The sequence below is a fragment of the Psammomys obesus genome, unplaced genomic scaffold (genome assembly GCF_907164565.1).
Source record: "Psammomys obesus unplaced genomic scaffold, mPsaObe1.curated_primary_1811, whole genome shotgun sequence".
Lineage (NCBI taxonomy): Eukaryota > Metazoa > Chordata > Mammalia > Rodentia > Muridae > Psammomys > Psammomys obesus.
This window is the reverse complement of record NW_026596381.1, coordinates 808,719-831,513: the sequence shown is the minus strand read 5'-3', so window position 1 is coordinate 831,513 and position 22,795 is coordinate 808,719. Positions and strand designations below refer to the sequence as shown.

The following is a 22,795-nucleotide window of genomic DNA, read 5'->3' as shown; positions in this document are numbered from 1 at the left end:
AAATAAAAATTACAGCACAGAGCAGGGAGGGATTTCCAGTGTACCACCAATGGCAATTGATAGCTGCTAAGAAAAGGAAAGTCACTTATTTTTGATGTGGGGACAGCGATTTGCAGGTTATCCATGCCTTCTTGGATGACTCCACACACATGCACAGGTGGACACCATTAATTGGACTTAATAGGTTTTAAAAAAAGACACTATTTTAGGAGAGATAGGAATCATGAGGGGTGTGGTGGGAGCTGGAGAGAGTGAGGGAGATATGTGGGATGGATATGACCAAGATGCACAATAAATATATGAAAAAATGTAAAAGTCCTTTTATTTAAGATATCAAATTTGAATATAGAAAGTCCAGCCCCACTTGTTTTTATGATGGAATCTACATTTAAAAAAAAAATCAATGCTGAAAATCAACATGACCAAATTACTCATCTTCCAGAAACCAGGCAGGTTTTTTGATTGAAATTTAGGAACAAAAAATTTAACACAACTGTGGGTGGTGATTTGGTAAAGCATTGTCTTTGGAACCTTAAATATTCACCTTAGAAATCTTTGTCATGAGATAGGACATCGTTATCCCTAGCCTGGGCTATAATTCTCCCCTTGTTAGTGGTATAAGGAATTGTTTAGAAACCAGCGGTGAGAAAAAAAAAGTAGGAAAACAAATACAAAAATACTTCCTTAAACACGTCACTGACTATACAGTACAAGTTTTTTCTCAGATGTTACCTCATAATTCTAGAAGTAGATGATGCCAGCCTAAGGGATAATAATAACCTAGTGAAACATGTTTTGCGCTATGCCATCTATTTGCATAGGTAGGTCCACTAGTATCACACTCACTCCCCCCTTGCAGAATGCTACAGATATCGCAGATCGGGATTGCTCATGTCATGTGTTCTCTTGGAACACTCTCCTTGTAGTTTTACCTTTTGGTGCTTTTTATAGAGGCTTTGGTATTCTCTAATGGCTACTTGTCATCTGATCTTTCCTCACCCCAACTTGAGCTGAATCACATCTTTTCCCACACTAGCCTCTGTATTTTACCTGCTATCCCTTGTTTGACTAATGTGAGGAATTTATAGGTCTGCTATTATAGCACTGTTCCCTGATGCAACGAATCTGTTGTTAGACTCCTATCGACTGCACTTCTCTACAATTGAGTTGCTTACAAATGAAGGTTAAGTGCTAAGGTACTACTGCAGTAACATTATGTCAGGCTTTCAAGTTAATAGTAATAGCATTGTGACTAATGAGCCTGCTGAAAGCCTGACATCAGTATCATGTTCAGACCTCTGGGTAGACTATGGCCTTGAACAAATGAGTGAGAGATGGAACATAAGGTCCGCATGCCCAGTTAACCTTAGCAACATACACGTATGAGCAGCAAGAAGATGATCCAGATGGAATAATTTATCCATATGATGTATAAATGCTGAAAGCCTAGAAGACAGATGATAGGAGAGGCTTAGAAGATCTGATCTTGGACTCCAGACAGTCAAGTAGACAGACTGTTCTCAAGTGGAGGGTGTGAACAAGTGAAAATAAACACATTATTTCTGACATTAGCTTTAAAAGTTTGCTATATCCGTACTGTTGTTGAATGCTTCCTGTACAATAAGACTGTCAGTACCTTAATTGCATAATTGTGTTGGTTCTCCTAACAAAAGATTCAGCTCTGTGCTATTATATTATTAGTTTATAAAAATATTGTCACTGAAGCCCCAAAAGCAAAGCTACATGTTCACAGACAATTATTAATAAGTGAGAGGGTCTAATACAACCAAGAAAAATGTTCTCCAGAGCCAGTGATCTTGGCCACATACACACATTTTATCAGTAGAAGCTCCAGAAAGACAGAGTACAGTTTGGCCTAAAGAGAAACATCTCTTAAACCTTCCCTAAGCCATAAGAAATTATTTTAAGAGGCAGGGAGTTCACTGTCATTAGACTTGTAAGATTAGAGACAAGATAAAGCAAAGGAAATTATGAGGCTATTCAAACATTAGCACATGGGCCAAACTACTTAAGTTTAAGATCTCCCCCAAGAGTTGAAATTTTCTGGCCCTGATTTTCAATAACCGTTGCTCACAGACACAGAAAGGATCAACAAATTCAAGCCTAGCAGTATCCAACTGAACCAAATCCAACTAAATGAAGACTTGGGCCAGAACTTACTTTCTTAAACAAAGAATACAAGCAGTTGCAAATAATGATTCAGTATAGCATATGATAACATAACAATACTGGCAGCTTCTCTTAGATAATTCATGGGAATAAATGTAAGTTTTACTGGTAATATAGAGGATTTTATGTTACAGAAAGGAAATTTATAATCAGACCATGATGGTGTGTAGCAATTGAAACACTGAAACAGGAGGATCATAAGTTCAAGGTCAGCTTGTGTTATATAATTAAAATCGCTCAAAAAAGAGAAGAAGAACATTCAATTTCCACGCATATTTAGATGGTCAAAAAATCTGTAATGAGTTATGTACTGTCATATAAATAATGGTGAATAATCAAGCAAAACTGCTAATTGGAGACTGGTTCAACATTGTAACTCTAATTATCTATAGGATCTTTGCTGGGTCACATAACTATCTTGAAGCCTTCATTCCCTCATTTTATATCTGTAACTGAGATGGAAAAATGAGTGATTACCATTTTCCATAATATATTAAAGATCAAGTAATACCCAGTGACAAAGGAGAAAACAATGGAAGGGTAATGGTGGTACAAGGAAAGTGGCATGAATATGGAATATCTGGATCCCCTAAATGTCTTCAGCAGCTTTCAGACCAAGAACTCTAGGCTCTGAGTATTCCACATGGAAGCTTTGTATGTGATAGTTTTGGTGTCTGAGCTAGATACTGTCACCCCATTATAGTGTAATTCCATTTAAACTATTCACATAAATATACATATATGCATGTTTTAGGAAGCTTCTACAGCCGTAACTTTCCGTATGACTTTTTTATGACTTATTAAAATATGATAGTTTTAATTATCCCTCCCCATACTAGGTTCTCTATCCTTCTGTTCCATTCCATGCCATGCATAATATTTCTTGCCCCATTTCCCATACTCCCTTTATTTTACCTACATCTTATATCCCCTCTATTAAAAGATTACTCTTTCAGGCCATTACTGGTTTCCTGTCATATGTAGGTATTCCATTTAAATACATATATCTCAAGATTCAAAGCTAATATTTTCATATGAGAGAGATAACATTCAGAATTTGCCTTTCTGAGACTGGGCTCACTCAGAACGTTTCCAATTCAATTCATTTAGCTGTAAACTTCATAATTTCATTTTTCAGCACAGCTGAAAAACATTCCATTGTGTTAATACAATAAGACATCTAGGCTATTTCCATTTCCTGGTTATTGTGAATAGAGCAGCAATAAACAAGGATATTCAGATGACTTTGTGGTAAAATATAAAATCCTTTGGGTTATGCCCAACAGTGGTATAGGAGGATCATGTAGTAGATCTATTTGCAGTGCTTTGATGAACATCCACATTGATTTCCAAAGTGGTTGTACTAGTTTGTACTCCCACTATCAGTGAATAAGGTTTTTCTTTCCATATATTTATGCAGACATCTGTTGTCATTTTGTTCTTTTTGTTGAACTTAGCCATCCTCATTAGGCTAAACTACTCCAAGTAGTTTTAATTTGCAATTCCTTGATACCTAAAGTTGCTGAACATTAAATAAAAAAAAAATATTTGAGACATTTGTATTTCTCTTTTTGAGAACTATCTGTTTAATTTCGTGCCCCAATTTTTTAACTGAGTTGTTTTCTTGGTATTCAGGGTTTGGTTTGGTTAGTTGTTTGGGGGGGGGCGGTGTTTAGTTTTTTTGTACATTCTAGATACTAACCCTCTGTCAAATATGGAGAGAACAGCCCAAAGTGACTCCATTTTATCCTAGCTTATGTTTCACCCAACTCCTTCTCAGACCCTGCTATCCACATGTTCTGATTAGCAGAACATTCTAATTCTCTCCATATGGCATTTTGGGTTTTGGGACATCCATGCTTTATAACAGAACAAATTATTTAATCAACTGAAGTTTTCCTATTCAATATATACCAATAGTTTTGGCTAAAATCAAATGGTCTCTGCCTTAGAACAAGAGAGGTAAGACCTTGAAAAGAGTTGCTTACAGTAAAAGTAAACTGGTAAATCACTAAAACACCTCAAATTTGAATATATTAACATCTGCTGAGTGGTCAATGAGGTATATCACACTATGTTATACTGAAGAAAGCGTAACATAGTTCTAGACATATATCTGCCATTAAGTATTTTATCGTTCTGCTTGATTACAAAGGTTTTTTTTTTTAATTTTTGTATATGGGAGTCAAACTGTTGCTAAATCGTCAAATTTAATTTAATTACAAAAGAGAATAAGCATCACAATTTTACTTTCCGCAAATAAAACCACAGCTGCTGAAGACTGGGAAGATAATTTGAGAGAGAAATTAGAATGATAAAAAGAATGAGGATAGGGGGACAAATATATCTTACAAAATTAGAAGTGTGTGAGTGAAAAGTCAAGGGATAAAGTATAAATATGATGCATAAAGCAGCACGGTTGAGTATACATGATACCAACCAATGACAGATTTTTTTTAAGAGTGGGTGAAAGAAACGAATCATGGAGGAACGATTTAAAGTTTATTTTGAACTGAAAGTTCAAAGATCATGTACCAATTTCTGGTATATAAAAGTTATAATATACTTATAGTATACTTATAGATTTGAAGACCATCAAAAGAAGGTATTAAACCAGAATGCAGGGACATGAAAAGCGGGGCTCTTATCTATAATGCCTATCAGTAAGGGATTGAAGCAGAAGGATGGTATGTTTGAAAATGGCCTGAGATGCGTAGTGAGACTTTGCTGTTACCTACCCTTGACAACATGGACTTATGTCAAAAAGCCTAACAGTGCACCCTGGAGGCATTCCCAATTCAAGAAGTAATCTTATTCTCCCTGAGAACTCATCACAAACCCAAGTAACCCAGGCTTCCTGTGACTCTCTAAACTATCAGGCTGAGGAGACCTGTCCATCATGTAACCTGTCTGATAAGTAACCTGCCTCCAAGGCCCTTCTCTGTCTTAGCCCAGTGGGTTTTCTCTCCAGAAGCTTCTGAACTCAAGAGGATGTAGACTTGCAGCTAACCCAGAGCCTCAGAAAGGTCAGCCCAGCCTGTTGTGCCCACACGCATTGCACCCAGTGACCATAGACCTGTCCTAATGTGTACCTACAAGGCCGTTATTACACAAAACTTGAAACTATTTTTTACTACTCATTTTTGTTCTTAATCATGTATACCTGTGCATGAGTATGTACATGTGAGTTCAGGTGCTTAAAGAAGACAGAAGCATCAGATCTCCACAAAACTGGAGTTACAGGAAGTTGTAAGTTACCTGAAGGGGATGCTGGGAATCAAACTCAGGTCCTCAAAAATGCTGTACCCTTAAGACACTGAGCCATCTCTCCATCTACATAATTTGCTCCCATCTTTCTTTGTTGAGAAAGGTCTCTCACTAAACCTGAATTGAATCTAGCTCAGTGGCTGAGCTAGATTTGCTGGCCAGTGAATTTCCAAACCTGCCTATCTCCTTGTACCCTATCACTGGCCAAGCTTGATAACCTGGGATTTCAAGCACACATGACAATATGTCCTGATTTTTATATGGAGTCTAGGGATCCAAACTTTGGTCCTCATGCTTGTAAAGAAGGCACTTTACTGTGTCATCTTCCAAGCCTCCAGGAAAGTGAGATACCAAAGAAATCTAGAACTAAAAACAAAATCACAACAAATGAAATATAGATTTTATGGGGAGTGAATTGGGTACCTCACATGCATGTGTATAGAGGATAGAGAACAAACTGCCAGAGTCAAATTGTTTATCTCCTTTCATCATGTGGGTTCAAGCAATCAAACTCAGGTCATGAGGCACAGCAGTAAGCACCTTTATCAGCTAAATCATCTTGCTGGCTAACTGTTTATTTTCTGAACAAACCTATTCCTTGTGACACAGACCTCACAACTCATTAATAACAATGTGTTAAGTATCCTATATAAAAACTGCTCTAACATATGCTCTCTGCATGCTATGGCCCAGTGTCAGAACAAAGGCTCCTTTTCTGCACAGCATCAAAAGAAAACAGACTGAATGACTTGAAATTGGTGCCTAGCAGGGAAAAAAAACAACCACAGGCTACTTAGAAACACAGTCATGTATCAGCACATTTTTCACAGCATCTGAGAAACAAGCCCAGGGAAGCAGGTAACAATTTCTACAGCCAGATATGGGGACTGATATTCAGTATGATCTGATTCACTTAAACCTGACCAATGAATGAGAAGATACATTGACTATTGTGTTGCTTTTATAAAGCCAAATTCTCATTACAAAAGAAGTGAAACTGAGAATATATAAAAGAATAAAATTCTAAATAATGAGGAAGACAGATTTGATTGGAAAGAAGACATAAAGCTAATAATTTCTCATAGAAGCCAGTGACACGTAGTTTCTATTTTCATGTAACTAGAATATCATAACTTGGAAAGCATTTACCCAAGATACATTATACCAAATTTACAAGAAGGAAGTCAGAGCTTTGAAGACACATAGGAGGATGGTTGAGTTGTTCATATAATGACAGAACTGAGGCCAAGAACTTTAATTTCTCAGATTCTACACCTTGCTTTTTAACATATTAACAAGAGTCTAGCTTGAACAGAACCACACTAATGAACCCCTGATTATTCATCCTAAGACCTGTATGTTTGCAAAAAAAAATAAGACATCTGGGTAGGAAATAGGGATTTTCTGCTGTTTCAGACATCATTTTACCTTGATCATCTACAAAAGTATCCACCTGATACGTGGTTTGGGGAAGTCTTTTCTTTTATACTATACTTTTTTTAAAATATGGAACTCAACATAGGGATCTGTTTTTAAGATAGTATTGAATCTCAGCTTTTAGTGAATCTCAATAAATTCGGTAACTACTCTGCAATATAGAGTTATAGCATCCCAGGAAATGGCCCATTCGCCAGCCTACTTCAAAAGTGCTGATCTACTATTTCTGTGTACTGCTTAAACATAGACTAGACTCTAGAGAGTGTTCCAGAGTAAAACAAGAAAATAGAGGCCCATTATCATATATCACATGAGTAGTATTTCCTAACCCAGGCAGTGTTGGCTTTCACAATACCATTCAACATCAACTAAAACCAATATAAAAGAATGGGCACAGTAATTCTATATTTTGAGATCTCCTGGAAGGGGGGGGGGGACTTTGCAACCTTCACCACGGAATTTCTTGACTATAACACGAATGTAAATGTAAGCATAAGCATAAATATTCATGAGAATTTAAAGGACTACCTTGGAGCAAATATCAATCATCAAACATTTCTCTATCATTTTTTTACAGAAAAAAAAATGTTTTTATTCACTTTACGTCCTTGTTGTAGCCCCATCCCTCCTCCTCTCCCAGTCCAACCCTCTCTCTTCCTCCTCCTCCCCCTGTCTCTTTTCCTCAGAAAAAGGGAGCTCCCTTTCCAATCCACCCTAGCTCATCAATTTGCATCACGACTGAGCTTGTCCTCTTCCCCTGTGGCTTGGCAAGATGGTTCCACCAGGGGAAAGTGATCAAAGAGCTGGCAAGAGAATCCATGTCGGTTGCAGTCCCCACTTCCCTTACTAGAGGGCCCAATAAAAATGACTCGAGATTTCAACCCACACTGGTCAGAATGGTCAAACTCTCAAGGGACAGCACATACTAGCAAGGATGTGGAGAAAGGGGAACCCTCCTCCATGGCTGGTGGGAGTATAAACTTGTACAACTACTTTGGAAATCAATCTGGCAGTTTCTCAGAAAACTAGGAATAATAGTGATACCTCAAGACCCAGCCATACCTCTCCTGGTCATATACTCAAAAGACACTCCACTATAAAAGAAGGACACTTGTTCATCTATGTTCATAGCTACTTTATTCATAGTAGCCAGAGACTGGAAACAGCCTAGATGTCCCTCAGTTGAAGGATGGATAAAGAAACGGTGGCACATTTACACAATGGAATACTACTCAGCCATTAAAAACCAAACTGTTTTGTTTTAAACAAAAACAGAAATCTTCATCATTTCTTTAACTGGCAAGAGCACTGTAGCTGACCCTACATTTCCATGGTACTCCCGAATAGTGATGCTAAAACCAATTGATCTTGTTCTTAAAACAACAAAAGAGATCATAAAGGTAAAGAAAAAGTTCAAGCTGAATACATTATGACACAGACATGGGATGCTACTTTAAATATTCAAGAAACACTGTATTGCAGAAAATATTTGACTTTTCAAATATGAAAAGTTATGATTTATGCTCTGTCATCAACATTCCAGGTCTCTAACTACAATATTCACTTGAAAATAATATTTGTAGTTATTGAGAAAGTAGTAATTAGGCACATGTATGGCTTGTATGATTTGAGATATCTTCTATGTATACAATAAATACCATATTTCCAAAAGCCTTAATAAAATATCATTAATTTTATAGTGATATATGCTATTCTATAATATTTTGAATATACTAGAACATATAATAAGAAACTTAATTTCACTTATAACTTTTTTTTTTTTTTTACTTTTTCATGTGACTACTAGAAAATGTAAATATCTGATGTGAGGATATCTGGTATGTGACCCCAAAAGAGTCACAACCCACAGGTTGAGAACCACTGATGTCAGTGTTCTTTTAAAGAAAAAAAATGTAATTTCCAGATCTTATCTTTAAAGAGTCTTATTAAGCTAGCTTAAATTTTAGTGGAGCGCTTTTAAAATTTGTTTTCTTTTATTTAGCATACAAAGTAACAGTTATTATACAATTTTCATACATACTATATTCTTATATTCTTTCCTCATCCAAGCCTCTCTCCTACCCTTCTGACTCTTCCTGCTCATTTTCTTCCTTGGCATAGCATATGCCCTTCTCCTCTCACATTGTATGTATTCTATTACCTTCTTTTTCTTCTCCTAGGACCCTTAAGAAGTCTTCTTGCCTGCTCATGGTCCCGTTTCTAGTTTCATCCACTACACACATACCCCTGTATCTAAGTATGGCTTATTTTAATTAACGTAATTCTTTCCAGTTCTTCCTATAAACTTCACTGTTGTTTACAGTTCAGTAAACTCCCATTCTATATATGCTTTCCTCCTGTTTTCTTTGTAGAGTCATCTGTTTATTGACATCAAGGCTGGTTCTTTTTCTTTCTTTTTTTTATTTTTTATTTTTTTTGCTTTTGTGAAGAGTGTAGCACAATAATAATGTGGATGTGTGCATACCTTTGTGGTAGAGTTAAGAGTGCTTTAGGTATTATTACGGCTAATTTCCATTGTCAATTTATCAGGATTTACATTCTCGATGGAAACATCCCTTTGGGGTTGTATATGAGGCTATCTTCAGAGACGTTTATATGAGGAGAGAATACGTACCCTGAATGAAAGTAGCACTATCCCATAGGCTTGGATTCTGGACTGAATAAAAAAGAGAACGTTAACTTAGCATTAGCATTAATCTTTCTCTGCTTCCTGGTGTGGACAACTGGAGTCTCATGTTTCTGTCACCCTGCTGCTATAGTTGACTTCAGTTTTCAACTTAAACAGACCTAGCATCACCAGGAAAGAGGGAACCTCAACGTAAGACTTTCCCAGATCAGATTGGCCTTTTGCCTTGTCTGTAAGGTACTGTATTAACTGATAATTGACATGTTGGGGAGAACCAGCTCACTGTGGGTGGTGCCAACACTAGGTAGTTGGACCTGAGCTGTGTAAGAAGGCAAGCAAGGCTGTAGGCAGCATTCCTTCATGGTCTCTGCTTCAGCTACTGTTTCCAGGGTCCTGCTCTGGTTCTCCTCAATGAAAGCCTAAAACTTATATGATGAAAATACCTTTCCCGATGTATTTTACTGATAGTGTTTATCACAGCCACAGAAGGCAAATGAAACATATGCCTTCCTTGTCATGATGGATTATATTTCCTTAAACTGTAAGCCAGAAATGAACCAACTCTCCATTAAGTTACTTCTCATCAGGTATTTGATCACAGCCATGAAAACTAACACAGCTACGTACACAGGATTAGATAGTAGCTCTTTGTTTCGTTTTCAAGAAAGATTAATACTCATTTCCATAGTGACTACACAAGTTTGCATTCCCAATTAGCATAGACTTCCTCTTCCTCATATTCTTACCAGCATTTTTAGTAATTTTTGTACATACACATGCATCTGCATCTCTCTCTCTCTCTCTCTCTCTCTGAGGAGGGGGGGAATTCCAGTCATTCTGACTGGTTTGAAATGTTATTTTAAAGTAGTTTTACTAATGACATACATTTGAGAATATTGAACATTTGGAAAAATATTTATTGACCATTTATTTGCATGTCTTTTTTGGAAAATAGACCATGGGAAGACCCTATTATTCATTTCACTAAGTCATTCTGACCTACTCAATATTTCTTCTCATCCCATGGTCTATTTTTCTGCAAACATAACACATTAATATTTGAGTGCAGTTTAGTCATCCTTTTCTAAAAGAAAGGCTGGTCATCACACGAGCCACAAGCTCTATGTGCACAGGAACTTACACTAGCTTTTATGTCTTGTAGTTATTGATGGGTTCATTCTGAATCCCCTAGGGACTGATTCATCAACCAGTAAAGCTATATTGGAACATAGGTAACACTTCAAGGCATTAATTAAATAAACCACATAAACAGAGAACAAATGATTAGATATTTCATTAGAAAACACTCAGCAGAGAGGCAGACAAGAGGCAATTTTATCTATTACCCTGCTTCAGTCAACACCTAAAGCCTGTCAATCAATTAAGTGTACTTTATAAGTTGATTACCCCTACAAGAATGTGTTTCTCTTTCAATCAAAATGGCCAGCCTCGATATGTGGACCTTGGTAGAGCAAGTAAGGTGGTAAAAAATGATCACAAGAATACTTAATGATAAAAACATAAGTAGCCATTTCCAAGTACTTTATACTTGTCAAACACTGGGTTAAATCTTTTATTAACATGTTAGCTCATTAAATCCTTATAGAAAGTCTTCTGTGGTTTCTATGTTTCAGTTGAAAACCTTTCCAAGAAGATAAAAATAAATAAATATTGGTAGGAACTAATAGCTGCAATCTAAGTTGCTAACTCCAATGCTTTGCTCCTTCCTTCAAACTACATGCTACAAGGATAACCTTTCAATCTTTTGATCTCCAAAAGTCCACGCCTCTCTAACCTTTTGTTTGTGGTCCATAATATTCAAGTCTTATCTTACAGAAGAAACAATGAAGATGATGATATAGCTTAGTTGGTAGAGCACTTGTCTGACATGTATGAGGCCCTGAGTTCCCAAGTACTGAAAAAAAAAAGTTTTTCATCATATGCATGTATGAAATTCTCAAAAAATTTCTTTTTAAAAAATTATATATATTATAAAGGATATTCTATTCTACTTCTCCTTCTGAGTAATGAAATGGGGAGGAAAAGAAGGATGGAGATCAGATGTGGAGAGAACAGGGGTGGAAAGTGAGAGGTCTGAGAACAGGAAGGGAAAATGAGGAGGGAAATCTCTGTCAAACTAGAGGCCTACAACAGAGTAGACTCCTAGGAGGATATGGATGTGACTCTTGCTGAGACTCCTAACAGGGGGATGGTTTGGACATAAAAACTGAAGAGACCACCTCCTAGCTAGGCAGGACAAGTGGAAGGAGGGGAACAACAACCCATTGACAAAACCTTTGATCCAAAATTTACCCTGTCTACAAGAAGTGCAGGGATAAAGAGGGAAAAAAGATTGAGGGAATGTCTAAGGAATAATTCGCCCAACCTGAGACCCACCCCACAGTAAAGAGCCAGCCCCTGAAACTATTAATGATGTTCTGCTATGCTTGAACACAGGAGCCTAACTTGACTGTTGTCTGGGAGGCTCCAGCTAGCAGCTGATGGAGACAGATCCTGGGACTTGCAGTCAAGCATGGGGCAGAGCTCTGGGGGTTCTGTGAAAGTGTTGGAGGAAAGATGGAAGGACCTGGAGGGGGACAGGAACCTCACAAGAAGACCAGCAGAGACAACTAACCCAGTCCCTTGGGGGCTTACAGAGACTGGGACATCAACTAAGGAGTATGCATGATCTGGATGTAGCCTCCCACACACATATGTGGCCAATAGGCAACTTAGTGTTCATATGAGGTGCCTGTCGAGTGGCAGGGAGGGAGCTGTTTCTAACATAGACTCTACTCTCTGATTTTAGATCACTTCACCATGGACTGCCTTGCCTGGCCTCAGGGGATGAGGTTATGCTCATTCCTGATGTGACTTGATGTGTTGGGAGGGTTGATATGGAGGGGGCCTCCCCTTTTCTGGGGGGAAAGGGAGAGGGGAAAGAAGAATGAAGGGAAGGGGGACTGGGAGGAGAGAAGGGAAGGGGTACCCTTGAGAAGTAAAGCAAATAAACTGAATTTTTTTTCTAAAAAAGGGATATTCTAGAAGGAGCAAGAATATCAAAAAGGAAAGGCTATAGTAAGGGTGCCCATAACAGACCCTCATGAGCCTTTGCTACTTCTCTTGCCATAAAAACTGTTACTGTCTTTCATTCACTGTGATATCTCCTGGCCAAAAACCAACAACAAAAACAAAACAGATTGCCAGGACCATTTTGCAGATGGGAAAAACTAGCCCTTCCAATAATCAAAGAACAAATTCAAAATGACAACCTCAAGGGAAATCAAGAGCTGGGACACATGGTCAGTGATAATCCCCTGTAGCATCCTGCTAAAAGGTGACCTGGTAGAAACAGAGGCCTCAGAGGAACACCATTATTAAAGGCCACGTTCATTATGGCAGTGTCAAACCATCCAAAGCCTCCCAAACCTTAACAGGCTTCCTGTTTCTACACACAGCATGGCTTAGATTCCTGACATTGGACTTTATTGTAAGAAGTGAGACCTGGGATTAATAAGCTCTTGCCCCTAGAAAACAAGGAATACATATTCTGACATTAATAACCAAAGACTATGACAGTACATAATAATTCAAACTTTCAAGGAGAGAAACAAAAAAGAAAGAAGTATAGTTGATGTAAGGAGAAAAAGAAGAAAATAAAGTAAAAATGAAGAGTGGAAGAGACAAGAAAGATCTAGAATAAAGGATCAAAATAGGAGATATAGAAAATAAAGAAAGTAGATAGTGGAAAGAAGGAAAACAAAAAAAAATCACAGACATAAGTTGAAGAAAAAGATTTCAAAACCATCCAAGTCAAATCTAAAAAGAAAAGATCAGACAGAGGAAGTGACTTATGAAAAGGTGAGCAGCAGAGACTGCAAATAAAAAAAAAAAACAAGAGATAAAAGAAAGGTCTAGAGGATAGAAAAATAGAGCTTTAAAGAAAGGGATAGGAGTGAAGCAAAAGAAGGGAGTGAAGAGACAGGAAGGGAGAAAGAGAAAAAGAAATGAAAAGACAAAAGGAACCCTATCAAGAAAGGAATGAGCAGAACAAGAGTGCATGGAGGGAAAGCCAGGGTTAGGCAGCCAAAGAGAGAAGAGCAGAGTGAAGGTTGACACTCACCCTCACAAAGCTGGCAGGAAACCATCCCTCCTCATCGTCGATCTGGCCCCACCACCAATCCTTGTTGGAAGCATCCAAGACTTTGATGACGTCGCCAGCCTTAAATGCCAACTCCCGGTTGGCCATGGTGACGTGATCCCATACTGCCTCAGCACTAACGATGGAATCTCCAGTGATCAGCTTAGGAGACAAAATGAGAATGTGTTCAGTCCATACATCTGACTAGTCTACTTAAGCACTCCCTCACCCAAAATGCTCTACTAATTAATGGAAAAGCTTACATGTTTCAGTGGTGAAAGGTGGCAATAAAGGGAAATGACAGCAACATTCAAGCCATATTGGACTACAAGACAAACAAATACTTTCAGTTCTCTATAAGCCAGTGCATGAAATAATCCAGACTATGAAAAAAAATCATACTTTTGTTTATTTTCATGAACTCCTCTTCCCAAAAATGAAAACAAACAGCAAAGCCTCTATTCTCTTTCCTTGGCGATTTCAAGTAGTCCTGGATCTTTAGAGTAGAAAGGCTACTATGACTAAAATGAAATGCAGGCAATTGAGAGTTGGTAGTTTGTACATTATTTAGCTCTTTTCACCTACCATATTCCATGTGGTCAGAGAATATGACATGTTTCAAAAACAGTCCTACAGCCCTTGCCCTCACCCAGGCTTGATTCCATTTAAATAGATAATGGATATGACTGTTTGATAAACTCAATTCTGGAATAGATTCACTGAGAACTTTGTCCAACTGTCCTGTGGCATATATAGGGAAACTGTGTTGGCATCATATGATAAATAGATTTTAAAAACTGATAATAAAAAAATTAAGCCAGAAACTGAAGATCACTTAGTAAGGTGTACAGAGTCCTTAATCCTAACTGGGGTCACTAAATTTCACAGAAATTTGGAATGGGCTCCACAAACAAACAGCAAACATCTATTCCATTACCCCATGTACATGAACAAAAACACATATAGCCATGACAATTATTTAAGCACATAGGTAAGAATGGAATGAGAGGCAGACTGCCTCTTTCTAGCTACTGACCACTGTGTTATAGATTCATTGTGGGGTTTTCTTTTTCCCTGAACTCTTCCACCTTGTAACTATTGGTCTTCCCAGCATTAGTAGAGGTGCATTTTGGAATTGGAGAACATATGGCCTCCCTGGCAAAGAGACCCAAACACTTTCTCACTGTACTGAATTACTGAACATGTCATTTATAAATAAGTTTTTTTTTTCCTGAGCCAATTTGAAGAATAAATGTCTGCCTAAGGAAATCATGGTTCCATAAGACCAAGATGAAACATTTCAAAGATAACAGAAACTGTCATCTATGGAATATGAACCCTCAACAGACCTGTCATATAACGAATTATCCAGAGAGTTAATGCTACAGTCCACTCAGGAAATGAATATGCAGAACATCACACACATATGAACACATTCATATGAATATACACTAATGTTTTGTCTTGGCTAAGGTATACTATCCCTTAGACTCTGCCTAAGACATACTTCTTAGCTCAGGATTCTAATCTCTATATTCTCTACAGAAGTAAGGCACTGGAAAAATCTAAGTACAGAAAGAAGTCTCCAGCAAGACCTTTGCTAATGCATTTCAAATACCTTGTGTTTGTCTATTCACAATTTTTTCTCAAATTCCATATCACACAATCTGTACTAAATAATCTGTGTTTCATTATTGTCCATATTTTAAACAAGAGAAAGTTGAGGTTCAGTGAAGTAAACTTGCTTTTCAGCCAGTAACAATGGATAAATTACAGAAATAGGTCTTTATACCTCAGAGCAATCAAACCATACTAATACAGGCTCATGTATATTGAACCTACAGAACTCTATCATAAAAACAGATGGTTTTAAAGAACCCCAAGACAGGAGATTTTAATCTCCTCTCTGAGGAGGTTCCTTTTTATATGTATATCTTGTTTTCTTCTGAAGAAAAATAACCAGTTTCTGCTGGTTCTTGTTTCAGTGGAGAAAAAATTACTAGTGCTTGCTTGGATGTTATGGTTTGAATGTGGTAGCCCCACACAGGCTCATGTGTTTGAAAACTTTATTTCAGTTGGTGGTGCTGTTTTAAGGAGTTTTTGGAACATTTGGGACATTGAACCTAGTTGGAAGATATGTCACTGGAGGCAGACCTTGGAAATTAAACCTACTTTTAATGACAGCCCAAGCTCTCCACTTCCTGATCTGCTAAGATATGAACAAACTGCTCTATGTCACTGCTGTTACAGAAAGAGCCATTGCACCTTCTATGCATTCCTTGTCAAGAGAAAGTATACCCTTTAAAAACATGAACCAAAATAAAATTCCCCTAGTTTGTTTCTGTCAAGTATCCAGTCAATATGATGTGAAAAGTAGTCTCAATAAAAGAAATATTTATAGATAAGTTTCCCCTCTCCCACAAAAGATGGGTCCCAACTGAGTGTTACTGAATTACACAATAGTCCCAGACAGACCAAGCCTAGAGAGAACATGGGGGTTATAATTTGAACTATATCCTCAGCTTTGGATCAAGTGTAAAGAATTTGTTAGCTTTGAATAACAACCCTCTGTTCAGGACACCATCTATGAAAACCAAATTCAAATGCAGATATACCCATTCTCTAGAGAATCTACTTTTAACTTACAAGCTTTGCTACGTGGTTCTACACTCCTACTTGCTGTATGGGTTATAAAACACTGAGCCAAGACCTAGCAGTTGTATGTGCAGAGATGTGATGAATATAATGAATCCAGAGGGGCTTGAAGTTATATGTAGCTCTTATGCTCATTTACCATAAATACCTGTCAGAGTAAAAGAATGTTCTTCTCCCATCTTCTGGATATTTTAATAAAAGTAAATTAAATTTGGGCTGAAACTGGTTATATGTATTTCTTTTCTGCAAACAATTAAATTTTATTTTGCTGTAAGGATTTCATACATATATGTACTTTACACATTCATTTTTCATCCAGCATTCATTCAATGGCCTACTATTTACACAGATCTGCTCACTATGATTATTACCACTTAAAGATCAAAAGGCCCCTCAAATAACGTAAAAACCTACCTTTTATTCTGAGCTTTGCTACGTTAGAAAATAGTAGTGGTGACATGGGGTGAAAAATGGAAAAGTCGGAAGAACAAACCAAGATGGAACTGTCAGTACTTAATAGGGATACTGAGGAAGGTGTACAATTTTACAAAAGTCAGAAGTGAGAGACTCCAACTGTGTCATACTGGACTTCAGTTTCTTTAGCTATGAAACAGAATAATATGTGCTTCACAGGCAAGATTATAGAGAGGGTGAATTATTATCATGATGGAAATACAACGTCTAGAATGCCTTGGACTTAATAGACTAGAATAAGACTTCATGGGTAGGAATTATTATACATAGATATTGGGCTCTAGGAAGGTTTTAGGGAGCCTCGAGTTATAGCTTAAAAGATAATGTAGTAACATATGCTGAAGGAAATAGAAGGGTATTTGAAGCTGAAGAATGAGGTTAAATAAACTGGAAATTAATATATATATATTTCCAATTTATTTATAGATAGATAGATAGATAGATAGATAGATAGATAGATAGATAGATAGACAGACAGACAGATAGAAAGACAGACTTGAATTTAGTTTGAAGGAAATGAGGTCAAAAAGTTGATTTTCAGGGTAAGTGTGAGTATAAGGAAAAGAGTTGATGGCACATACGCTTTTAAATGTGTTAAATATGGAGGATAGTTATTGAATACATAAAGACGTTGGAGTTTCAAGTGAAGTCAGAGGAAGAGAGAAACAGAAAGTTCTAGGAGTTAAAAGAAATTGTAGAAACCAAGAAATTTTATCTCAGAGGATAGAATTATAAGAAAAAAGCCATAAACCTCAAAAATTAATAACAAAGGGAGATGAGGACCAGAAGAACAGCCAAAGAAATAAAGCTGGCAGCAGATCATTATAAAGAAAGCCAAGAAAAGTCATTTGGGAGTGGCTCTACCAGGAATTTTATTCTCTATTCTCCTTCTGCTTTATGCCTCACTTCCCACAGAAAGTCCTAACTCTCAATTGGCCCCACTCCTGAAATCCCAAAGCAAGGAGTTTTGCTTGCTTACTCTATCATGGAACACACGTATTTCTAGGCCATGGAATGACACACCTGTGATAGCTAACAAAATAACTTTCAATTCCCAGGACATGCTGGATGCAGCACCAAATATAAATTGATTCTTCTTCAGATTTACCAATATGTGGAACACATAGTGCTTCCAATATCCGCTCCAAAGATGCTCTGGTTATGAATAAAAAGATGAAGAAAGGCTTATTTAATTTAGTAGGTCTGAACTGCAGCTTGAGACCGTGCATTTAAAACAAGTCTTCATATGATCCAGGCACGGCTGATCCCTTGTCCTTTTATCTTCTGATGTCTCATTCACCTCAGAAATCCATGCTATTATGGAGTTTAGCTTCTCTGCTTCCAATATTTTCTACCTATCTACAAGGCTTTCATCAGTGGTTGTTATGAGACTGAGAATCTTTATGGTCATGTAAAACATATGCTCAATAGCAAGTTGCAATGACAAAGATAAAACATCCTAAGATCACAGCCTTCACTCAGTTTTCAAGAACTATATCACTTGTTCTGTTCTTTTAGTTCTTGCCTTCTAGGTGTAAAATATAACCCTAAAGTAGATATTTAATTAGCCTGACGGGCTAGCAAAATATTAAATTTTAATGTCAAGAAGCAGAATACAGTTAAAAACTAACTACTGAGGCTAGAGAGGTGTCTCAGCCACTAAGAGCACTGGCTGCTCTTCCAGAATATCTACTTTGATTCCCAGCACACACATGGGGCTTCCAACTGTCTGTAATACAAGTCCGAGGGGGATCCAATGGTCTCAAGTCACCTCCATAGGCACCAGGCACATACATGGTATACACACTTACATGCAGAGAAAAGACCCATACACATAAAACAAAATAATTTTTAAATTTTAAACATAAACCACTATGCATTTTAAAGAATAACAAATGTTCTAACTGTTGTTATGGTAACTGAGCAAGTCTGTCTTCTAGAAATACACACAGCAGCAAAAAGTAGGATATGAAGAGAGGGTATTAACTCCCTCTGAGGTTTCTTCTGTCCTTTTCTCTCGGATGGCCCTCTTTCTCAAGAGGCAAGCATGAACAATAGTCAAGTTCCATTTCCTGGTTCCCTTCAAGTATATCTAAAGCAAGCTGTGATTTTATGTTTTCTCAGAGTAGATAAGTTATCCTTTTAAACCAGCTTTGTAAGTAGACTCTTGACTATTTAGCCAAAAGAATTGAAAGACGATCATCCCCATTTTATGACAAGTCATAACCAAGGCTGCTGCAATAATAGCTAAGAAACATCATGTAAGTACATAAGAAGGGCTCCAAATGGTTATTGAACAAAACTTTGCCAGTAACTCACAGAATGACTGTGTGTGTGTGTCTACGGGTGCATCTTGCTTTACTTTTTTGTGTCTGTGATAGCTTTAGGCACATGTGTGGGGTTGTCTGCAGAGGACAAAAGACGGTCCTGAATCACCTGGCACTGGAGTTTCGTGTGGTTGTGAGCCACATGACAGAGATACTGGAAACCTAACACAGGCCCTCCATAAGAGAAGCATAGGCTTTTACCTACTGAGCCATCTCCTTGGACCATGAACCTTATTTTGACATACTGTCTCTCAGTGAACATGGAGCTCACAAGTCTAATTTGACTGACTACTAACAAGCCTTGGGGACCTCTAGTCTCCACTACCATAAGAATGATATTCCATGTGTGTGGCACAAAGCCTGATCTTTAACATGGGTGTTAGCATCTGAACAGAGTTCCTCATATTTACAAGGTAACCGCTTTACCAACTGAGCCATATACCTAGCCCTCACTAGGTAGATTTAGCACTGAAACTAAATATGATCCCTCAATTCCTTCTGGGGTTTAATGGATGTTTTTATGGTCCATTGCTGAGGAAAATAAGAACCTATGCAGGAACTGGCTGGCATTACATTAAAGCATAGGCTGCTGCCTGTATTTTCCCAGAATGTCTAGGAAAACTGAGGACTGGGATTTACACTTTAGCCCTTGGCTGCATCATAAAAAAATTAATAGGTATTTTGGTTTTTCGTTCTCTACTTAGGTCCCCAGAGAAATAATTCTTTATCATGACATTAGCTCCCATATGCCTTCAGTTCCATCCTTCCAAATGCCTGTTGTCATCTCCAATGAAATGTAAAATCTGTCATATTTCTTTCCTTCCTAAGTTTTCCTAATTTACAAAATTCTACTGGACTTACTTCTTTCTTCCTTATATCTCTCTCTCAGACATGATATTTTTCTTTCCCCTCTATCCTATCTCAGACCTGGTCCTCATCACCTCAACCTGCCTCCTAATTAGTTTTCGACCTCCCACATGCTTCTCTCTTCTTTAAGGTATTTTAAGGAGTATCTTTATGTATTTTTCAACTTTCCTTGTTGGTATCACTCTGTGCTCATGAAGATTCAGCAATTCCCCACCTTCAATCTAGATAAGTTTGTCCAATCTCTGAATCCAACCCCTGAGCAAGGGCATTCTTTTTTCTTTTTCTTCATGTGCTGCTGAGGATTAACCCTAGGGTTTTACATAGACTAAACAAGGTCCTCTGCCAGTGAGCTACAATGCCAGTCTGGATTGTCAAACTGAATTTTATAGGAAGACACAATCGTACATTTGTGCCTCTGATGCAGACGTACTCTACAGCCAGGCTGCTTCTTCCTATGTAATCTTGGGTCACCTGCTCTTTAATCCTTTTCACTGATACTCCAACCAGTATCTTCTCTCCCTCTGACTCTGTTAGTAATTTCTACTTAGGATAAGGTGAAAATAACAAATAGGGGAAGTTAAAGTTGTCAATTGCAATTCTACAAATAATATCACTTGTGCACTGGCTATAAAACCTATGCTTAACCTACAATAAACAGTATTGTTAATCTCTTTTTTAAACTTCTGTGACTAGCACGCATCCTAAAAGTAGGCAATCTATCAAGAGGAAGAGTTAGCACCTCCCTCAGGTTGTAAAACATGATATGTGGCCAAATAATCTGTTTATACAATATGTGGTTTACAGGCTTGCTAATGTTAATTGGTTTTTACATTTGTTTTTCATTTTTACACTAAATTTTATTACAGCATATGTATCTTGTGGCCATCAGATAAATAAACAGCGATGGCACGTAAGAAAAACTCACTTTTAATGTAGGAAACAATGACAATGGTTGGTTTTTCTTATCTATAGGACACTGGGACCTGCTTGGTTCCAACTTCAATCTGGTTGTTGTTAGAGGCAAGCTCGAAGAATTCAAACAGTGCCACATCACTTAGGTAACCAAAATGACCTTAAGATCCACAGTTGAATTCTATTATTCCCCCTGGGGTTACTATGAAAAGTCTTTGGAGATTCAGTTTTTTTCCCAGTCTGTGATTTGAACTTCAGTCTTCGAGTTTCCTGGCTAGAAGGCCCATAGGCTTCCAGAAGGATAGGAGGAGGGGGCTAGAACTGCATGAAGAATTTGTCCTCTGTACCACCCACATGCATAGCTCTATAATCATCAACACCACAGCCAGAGGGTGGGTGGGCAAGGCAAAGAGAAGAAGTCATTTTTCATCCATTTGACAGATGCCGTGTTAAAATCTTGCTAGGAAAAGAGGGTTGGAGGTGGAGAAAGAAAAGGGGAAAGAGCCAGGTTGGAACAGAAACTAATGGACCCAATGCCCAAATGTGACCATCTGGCTAAGGTGGCTAGAACAAGAACATCATTTATTCAACATAGTAGTGCTTCTACATTTGGAGAACAGAGAGGAAAAACATATTTTACTCCACTAAAATCACCTTCAAGTCTACTTGATATGATCTCCTAAGACAAAAGTTTATGAAAGCTCCTGACCTTGGTACTCATTTTCCAAAGACAATGTGTCTCCTGCTCAAAGAGGAATCTGCAATTAAACAGTCCACCAGAAAGTAGACGATGGTTTCCAGTGGTTCCTTGATTTCTCTCTGCTTATAGACTTAGGAGAGGAAAATCCAACCTGGGCCAAAGTACCTGGCCCTTGTCAACATGCCCAATAGATGATGTTTCTCCAGACAAAGTCTAGCAGTCCTGGGTTTCCAGCAAGTATTCAGTGAACGGTAGATGTCAGAGAGGCTGAAGCATTCCGTGAGCCTCAGGTACTCAAAATGGCTGATCTGGCTTCCCTCAAATCTTGTTAAAGATTTAGAGATACATTTTCAAAACCTAGGCTTCAACAGAATACAACAGAAGCAAAATCAAGCCTCCCCCAGGGTCCTAGAGAGATAGTACCAAGTCTAAGCCTGAAAATAAAAACTGGCTGTGCTTAAAACAAAGCACAAAAATTATGTTGACCAAGCTTATCTAAGGCAGCTTGCTGGAGTAGGCAGAGGACATCAGAGTAGAGAATATAGGGGAACCAGGGCCACTGGTTAAGGAACAAAGCACCTCAAAATGTCCTAGGGCTCAAACTTGCTCAATATGACTTTATCTGGGGCTCCAGAGCCTAAAAGTAGTGAATCTACATAGAAGTGATTATAAAGCAAACTCCTTCAAGCTATCAGAAGTAATTTGGCCCTCTATTTTACAAGTAAGAAAATGAAAGCTCTAACAAGAAAATGTTCCTATGGTGTCAATCCAGTAAACAACAGAACTAACATTAGAAACTAAGCTTGAATCTTTCAGAAGAATGGCTGGCATTTGTTTTTGTTCCTCATAACTGTTATAAAAAAAACTAGAGTGAAGTGTTTTAACTGTATGTAATTAATCATACATCAATGTTTATCATAATGTTAACATCTATATGTAGTCCATATCATCATATTGTAAACCTCAAATGTACACACTTTTAGAAAAAGAATGTAAGGAGAAAGAAGAGGCGTTAAGGGAACAAAAAGAAAGGAGATTTAAAAAAAAAAGAGCAATAGTAAATATATAAGACATTAAAGCAAGAGAGGGGCCATTGGAGGGCAGTAGAGAATTAGTAAAAGATACTGAGAGTCTAAGAAGGGAATCAGGGAAGAAACAAATAAGAACAAATTGTTTAT

At 37.7% G+C, this 22,795-nt stretch overlaps 1 protein-coding gene across 8 annotated transcripts in view; it reads right to left on the bottom strand.

The window, feature by feature from the left end:
* Positions 1-22,795, bottom strand: part of Arhgef9 (Cdc42 guanine nucleotide exchange factor 9) — a 152,991-nt gene that overhangs the window by 74,329 nt on the left and 55,867 nt on the right. For 6 of the 8 annotated variants that reach the window (XM_055597472.1, XM_055597467.1, XM_055597474.1 and 3 more), the window contains exon 2: positions 13,665-13,844. In XM_055597472.1, coding sequence (XP_055453447.1) covers positions 13,665-13,844 — 180 coding nt within the window. Of the gene's footprint in view, positions 1-9,529; positions 9,567-13,664; positions 13,845-13,945; positions 14,002-22,795 lie in introns of those variants that run through there. The other 2 variants (XM_055597473.1, XM_055597475.1) reach the window with 2 other exon arrangements.